This window comes from Quercus suber, unplaced genomic scaffold, assembly GCF_002906115.3.
Source record: "Quercus suber isolate HL8 unplaced genomic scaffold, Cork oak 2.0 scaffold_344, whole genome shotgun sequence".
Classification (NCBI taxonomy): domain Eukaryota; kingdom Viridiplantae; phylum Streptophyta; class Magnoliopsida; order Fagales; family Fagaceae; genus Quercus; species Quercus suber.
Window position 1 is genome coordinate 3623 of NW_027069796.1, and position 7901 is coordinate 11523.

General features: G+C 34.3%; 1 protein-coding gene across 1 annotated transcript; it reads right to left on the bottom strand.

The window, feature by feature from the left end:
- Nucleotides 1-4811: 4811 nt before the first annotated feature.
- LOC111983145 (cytochrome P450 77A3) lies at nt 4812-7652 on the bottom strand. Its single transcript, XM_024014809.2, has 2 exons — nt 6602-7652; nt 4812-5635 (listed from the first exon to the last, which is right to left on the bottom strand). The coding sequence occupies exons 1-2, from the start codon at nt 7575-7577 to the stop codon at nt 5058-5060; spliced, it is 1554 nt and encodes a 517-aa protein (XP_023870577.2). The 5' UTR covers nt 7578-7652; the 3' UTR covers nt 4812-5057.
- Between the last annotated feature and the right edge of the window lie 249 nt (nt 7653-7901).

Genomic DNA, 7901 nt, shown 5'->3' on the forward strand with positions numbered 1-7901 from the left:
CCATCTTACACTTTGCAATTCTATATTGCACTTCGACATCAAATTTGGGTTAACTTGGAAAAGGCATGTGTTGAAAGACTTGCACACTGCCTCTTCACTGGCAAGTCTTTGATGTCAGTGTGCAAGTCTTTGATGTCAGTTAACAAGGCCTCAAGACTTGCACATGGGGAAAATAGTTAACTAATTTTTTTTTTCTAACTATCTAGTTAATAGTTTCAGTTTTCAAACTATATTATTTACTAGCATCTCGAGTTTAAGATGCTCGATTTTGGCCTATAAATCGAGTCTCAAAAACTCGATTTTCATGGTTTGATATGGCATCTTTTTCCACGTGGAGACCACTTGGAAATCGAGTCTTAGAGACTCGATTTACAAAACCAAAAATATTTGAAAAAATTTCAAGTCTCCAAGTCTCTCATGTACAAGCCAAAATTCCAAAAAAAAAAAAAAAATACAAGCAGATAAGAGAGAGAGAGAGAGAATCCAGAGATCAAGCTCAGTTCATCAAAGAAGAAGACAAAAAAAAAAAAAAAAAAAAAACAAACAAACAAACAAACAAACCAAAAAACAGGCGGCCTTCGCGCCCTGGGCTTGCGAGGCCAGCCACCGCACGACCTGGGCTCGCGAGGCCTGGGTCGCACGACCTAGCCGCCGCGCGGCTGTGGCTCTTTCCTTCTTCTTCAGCTTTTTTTTTTTTTTTTTTCTCTCTTTCTTTTTTGTTTCTTTTTCGCTGGAGCTGTTTGTTTTATATATATATATATATATATGGGATTATAAATCGAGTATCAAATACTCGATTTCCATGTGGACGCTACATGAAAAAATGCCAACTCAGACCCGATGAAAATATGAAAATCGACCGTCAATCACTCGATTTATACCCCTAAATCAAGCATCTTAAACTCGAGATGCTAGTAAAAAATATAGTTTAAAACTATTGACAACTAACTACATAGTTTGGATTTTATGGCTATTTACCCATTTCATCCCTTGCACACTGCCATCAAGTCCTTGCTGCCATAAAGAGAGAGACTTGTAAACCACAAAGACTGATATCATAATAACACAAATTTGTTAACTGACGTCAAAGACTTGCACACTGACATCACATTGCCGACACAAAATAAAGAGTCTTAAGATTTCTTCCAATAAAAGAGTATCACTATCAAATGGTCCTCTAAAAGTCTAAATCTGTACTCTCATCTTGCCCGGAGTTTCAAAAAGTTGAACCTTTTGCTCCTCAAAAAAAAAAAAAAGGTTGAACCTTTTAAAGACCTTCCATGAATGCGCTAGGTTCTGTAGTACACAGAGGCATATACCTACTAAGACCGCCCTTAGCAGTAGAAGTACGAGATTTGAAGGCTCTGTCAGAACTGGGTGTAATATCTCCTCTAGCCACACTCAAACAAGGGACAAGCTATTAAGCACCACAACCCACGACAGCATTTTTGGTTGTGCATGCATAGCTTACACCCATTATGAGCCCCACCCTAGACACATGCGAGTATGCTACTAACTCAAGATTAGGGTGGAGAAAGGTTTGAGTTTAAGAGCCAAACTTTGAATCCAGTAAAGGTCTAAATTAAATCAAACAGCAAATATTGCTTATTCTGGTGTTTATTAATGGTGATATACAATCGGGTTCATAATTGAAGTACGTTCTTAGAATGGTATCCGAAATTTTTCTTCACTCATTTTATTGGATTATAATTGAATAGACATTATATTATGATAGGCCAAGAATGCATTAACCCCTTATGATAAATTAACCAATTGATTTAGTCAAGCTAATTAATTAATTCAATTAACATGCAAAACGCGTGGTAGCACAAATAAATCACCAATTAACTAAAGTGCAGCGGAAATTAAATTGACACGGTGATTTGTTTATGAATGGGAAAAACCTACACGGCAAAAACCTCATCGGGTGATTTTAAATTCACCACTCCCGAAAATCTACTATTATTAAAATAAGCAATTACAAGTAAAGGAATTCCAGTACCTTATACCAACCTACAATTGAATCTTTACTCCAATATCCAATTTGACTTGTTTAGTAGTAACAATTTCTTTTTTTCAATGCGCGGCTTCCAGTACGTGACTAACCAATAGATGCGCGGATCCCAGTACGCACTTAATCACCAACTTGAGAAAGATGTTTACTGCAAAGTTCTTAAGTTCATCACAAGATAAAAATCACGAAACTCCTTGGTCACAAAATTTTAAGGTGTACAAATACAACAGCTTCTTAAAGAGAAAGATGAACTAGGGCAAAATCTGACTTCAGTCACAATTTGCATGCACACAACTTTGCTTCACACTTGTGCAACCTTTGACAGCCCTTAAAAAAATCCTTATATATGTTTAGAGTTGTGAGAAAAGAAAGCTCAAACATATACACAAGGTTTGAATGCAAAACAGAACTGAAAATCTGTTTTTCATAAACCTTGACAGATAGAGTATCTATCAAGCTAGTTGTCAAGCTCTAGGCTTTAACAACTTTTTAAACCTCGATAGATTCCAGCGCTTCTTCACTTGTTTCTTGGACAAACTTGCATGACTTTAGCACTTGAACTTGAAACTTTGTTCCTTAATTAAAGTATTAAAATATCCTAGATTTATCCAATTACAAGTAAAGTAATTTTGTTAAAAAATTAGCCAATTCTAAATTGACATATGTTTCTAACATTAAATCACATATGTCCTAACACATTATTGTGTAGGCCACCCCACCAATCAAGCATTTACATCCTTACCCTAAACTCTAACTAGGGAAAAAAGCCATCAACCTCACAAGATAGTATAATTGATGTAGTGTACATGACATACTAATTGAGGAACTTCTCAAACTAATGTTCGTGTTCATTTTGTGACGGGTATATATTGCATCTAGCAAGCATATCAGTATCTTCTTTGTTTTACAGAATTGAAGAATTACATTGTAACGTTAAGATTTTTTATTTCAACCTCTGATAATGTATAGAATGTCATGTTATTTAAAATTTTAAAAAATATTTATAATATTTAATTTTAACTAAAAAAATTCATTTCTAATGAAAATTATCCTGATACCTACGAAATACGACTCTACTTTCAAGCCAAGCAATCGCTCACCAAGCTACAAGCCACTCATAAAACTTAGTTATTTGCTAACTAAGTTTGAGCGCTCATAATGTCTTGACAGTGCAAATGGGTGGTCCCGCATGCAGTACCAGGCTTGAATTTTTTGTCCTATTTCTCAATCAAGAGTTCAAGACCAGCCTTGAGTATTGATACTGATAGTGACTTAACTCTCACCAAAAATAAATAAATGAATACAGTGACTTAAAACTCTCTGAGAAAGTGCGTGACTCAGTTAGCCTTGGCTGAGAGAAACAAAAGAAAGGGAAAATGGAAAATGCTTTGTGCTTGGTTAGTCTAATTTAGTGCGCCTAGTTAATAGTTAACCAAAATTTTGTATCTCACCATTAAATACTTTTGTCCAAAGACATGCTTTCTTTTAATGGTTCCAACAACGAGTTCTCTGATGGTATAAGTTAAAAGATTAATAAATACTTAATTACGAGCTATAACATACATTAAAAAAAATACACATGTTAATAATTTATTGACTTAACTATAAATTCATTAGAGTTATATGTGTGTGTGTGTTTTTTTTTTTTTTTTTTGGATATATGTGTACAAATTAACTTTATTTTTTGAAAAACATTAAAAATATATATTATTTAATAAAACATTTAAGGCATCTTAACCATTTTTCTTTGGGCATTTCTTAGCAAAATTCTTATTTTAAGTAGATCACTATTAAGTGTGACATACGCAATCGTTATCATTCAAATAAGAAAGAGATTTTTTCTTTCAAATTTCAATGTGTAGGTTCTTTTCTTTCCTTTTGTCAAATCACAACTATTGAGATCTATTTTTCCACAAACAGGAAAAATGATATATGAAAATTTTGAATTTGTGACTTCAAGAACTCCTTTATTATAAAATAAAAAAAAATAATAATCTATGACTACCATTAATTGCACACCTATTTTTACAACTATTTAATGTGGTTAATTGGGAATGGTGGAAAAAAAATTGGAGATTTACGTAAAAGTTGACAACCAATTAATTACAATCTTTCACATAAAATAGTTATAAAAATGGATGTAAAATTGTTTACGCTTTTAGAATAACTCTTATAAAATCTAATGGCACGTTTGAAGACTTTATGGAATAACATCATCTCATTGGGACCAATTATATTTTAATCAATCACAACATATTATTTCAACTATCCAAAAAGAATAATTCTAGGGCTCAAATCTCCACTTCTTTGTTATAACTTTTCTCTTGGGGAATACGTACTCGAGAAATAGCCATTAAGCAGAAAACTCAGCATGACAGTATTAATTCTGCATTAAAAGGACTAAGTTTTTATGATCAGGGTCTACACCTTAAAAATTGTACTAGAATGGCAAGGGGGGGCAAACCATGACTTATTTTGTTTTTCAACCTCTCGAAACCAGAGTAGTTTGGTAGAGTACTTTGAAATAGGATTTTTGTAATTTTTTGAAATATATATGAGTAAAAAAGTATGTGAAAATGTATATAATGTTGTTTAAAATATGAAAATGTGAGTTTAAACTCACTCAACAAACAGAGTTAGTGACTGAAAACATTAGTGCGACATTGCGCATTCCGCTAAAGTTGAAAATAGTTATGGCCACAAATCTATAGTTGGCTTTCTTTTCTGTTCTTGTCTCTTATTTAATTTTCTATTTTCGTATAAAATGGTTTTCAATAAAGGTCAAATTTAATGACACTTCTTGAAAAAATAATACATGAATTAGCAATAAGAATATGACCAACAAACACCAAACCTATAGTAGAGGAAACAGGATCACATCTTTCATGTTTCATTACCAAATTGCAAAAAACAAAAACAGAAAACCCAAAAACCAAAAAACCAAAAAAAGAAAAAGAAAAGTATGGGTACCCGGAATATCATATAATATAACATCCAGTATATAAGATCTATATTATTTGTAAACATTATTATAAAACCATCCTTAAACCCTGCTCTTGATCACAGCTCTAAGGGGATTCTTCATCACCACAGTGAACTCCAACTTCCCAGCAAAATCCAATTCATTACCAGGCGGGTAAGCACTCCACTCAAATTCTTGCACCATTCTTGCTAGCATAAGATGAATATGCACAGTGGCCATGCTCAAACCAGGACATATTCTCCTTCCAACCCCAAATGGCATCATCTTCACCCCGGTTACTCCAGTCATATCCGCGTCCTCCTTCCCCGAAACGAATCGATCCGGGTCGAACTTTGATGGGTTGGACCACAGTTTCGGGTCCTCACTAATACCAGGCAAGTAAATCTCGACGTTTACATCAGTTGGTACATCATACCCTGCCAACGTTGTTGGCTCTGTCACTGCATGTGTCAGTGAAAAATAGGTAGGTGGGTGCTTTCGTAGCAGTTCTTTTACCACTGCGTGTAAATACGGCATGTTCTCCACATCTTTCTCGTCCACTTTTCGATCACCAACTGAAACTTTAATCTCTTCGTACAGCTTGTCTTGAACATGTGGATTGGCTATGAGCTGTGCTATACCCCATTCGATTGCCGTACCTGTTAGAATTATGATAAAATCATTAAATTCTGAATTTCCAAATCATTTAAGCTTTTGAGATATTCTATAATTATTTATCTTTGTTTTACATCCAATTTTTTTATACAATAGAATTTTTACTCTAACTTAAATATATATGTATATGAGTGAAGCTCTCTCTTGGAGACTTAAACCCTAACTCTTACTCCTATACCCCACAAGCATTTATATTTGTGCGCTGACCACCGCACCAAGAATACGTTTCGTAATTATTTTTTTCTTTATTTTCTGTTTTTAAAAATAATTTTCTATTTTTGAAACTAAAATACTTGTTTAGTAACTCAAAATTGACAAAAAACAAAAACTGTCCTCAAAACTCATTTTGTGAAAGAAACTAAAAACGTATAAAAGGCTGTTTTCATTTTTTAATTTTCAAAAATCAATAAAAATAAATATTTAATTTAATGAATTTATCTCATTTAATGAGTTAGTATTAGAGTTCAAATCCTAATAATAACATATTTTAATATTTACTATTTTTCCTTCAAAAAATTATCTTTTTAATTTCAACTAACCAAACATATTTTTTATTTCAAAAATACAAAAAAAAAATCATTTTTTCTTTATATTCCCAAAAATAAATTTTTAAAAATAAAAAATAAAAACTATTACAAAACATAACCTAAAAATTCAACTCCGTAAAACCCATTTATTAGGGCTAGACTTGGTTAGTTGCTCCAGTATACTACTCAAGATCGTAATACGAGCATTAAACCCAATCATGAGACCTCACACGATTAACATGCATAAATTATGCCCCAGTACACTAGACGTGTCAAAATCATGAGAAATGACAATTTATTATAGTCTAGACTCACAATTTAAAAGTAGTGTAGAAATTATTAATTAACTAAAAAAAATACACTTGCACGTTCGTTAACATTTCTATTTTAAGTATTATGAACAATTGAATAATTTATGAGTACCTGTAGTGTCGGTTCCACCATTGATGAACTCGGAACAAAGTGTGACTAGTTCAGGATTTGTCGGTGATGAATTACGATTCTCGATCTTGAGGTCAAAGAGGGTGTCGAGGTATGAAAAAGACGTTGCCGTTTTATCAGATCCGGGGTTTTTGAGTGCCTTCCTACGCTTCTCAATGTGCGGGACCATGAAATCGATTTGCTGTTTTCGAACCTCCAAGGCACTCTTCCTTTGCTTTGAGAAAAAGGGGCTCAAAATTGGGAGATAATCATCTATTCTCGGGTCGAGTGTCATCAAAACACTTTTCATCACCTGATCAAATTTTTCGTTCGTCTCTTCGTCCATTTCGAACCCAAAACACATCGATAAGAGGATACAAAACACAGCAAAGCGAGCGTTTTTCAAGACCCAAACAACACCATCATTGGACTTAGCCTCAGTTCGAAGCCTATTGATGAGTTTCTCCATAGCTGTGTCCCTCACTTGGCGAAACTCCTTGAGCCTGCTCGAGCTAAGCATGTTTTGGACCATGTTGCGTCTCAATGAACGCCAAACAGGCCCATAAAGCGCGGCGTTGACAGTGAATTTGTTGCAGCTAAATATGTTCCTTGTTGGATTTTCTCGAGGTCGAGTAGCAAATAGCTGACCCTTTTCGACTAAGGCTTCGTGGACTAGTTTTGCATCGCTTAGAATGATCATAGTTCTGGTCCCCATTCTTAAGGTAAAGATTGGACCATACTTTGATCGAAGCCCATCAGCATACTCGAAGAACGGTTTCCCCGAGTTTGCTACTTGGAAAAGGTTCCCAACAATAGGCCAACCGGGTGGACCTGGAGGGAGGTTGAGTTTCTTGGTTTTGGTTTTATGTGTGAGGAAGAAAATTAAGGCCGAAAGGAAGAAAGCTAGGAATGTGAAAAAGAGATGGTAGGATGAGAAAAATGAAGAAGAGGAAAAAGATAAAGACAGAAGAGAAGCCATTTGGAGTTTGGGCTAGGAAGAGAAAATGGGAAGGATATGCGCGTGCCATACATGAACTAAGGTTGGAAGATATATATGGTATGAAAATGGGAAGAGCATGAAATTGCAGGTGGGTTTATTTAAAGCACCATGAAAGGTTTTGCAACCAGAGCAGGATTGGTTGGTGAAGATTATTAAATGCTTGGTGCTTAGAAATCAGTACAAGGCAAAAAAAATATAAACTACGGACAGAAAAAGGGGTTGAGAGATAGAAAATGAGAGACAGTTATATGTATTTATTGCATTCAACAACTACTTAAATGTGAACATGAAAATGACAGGTAT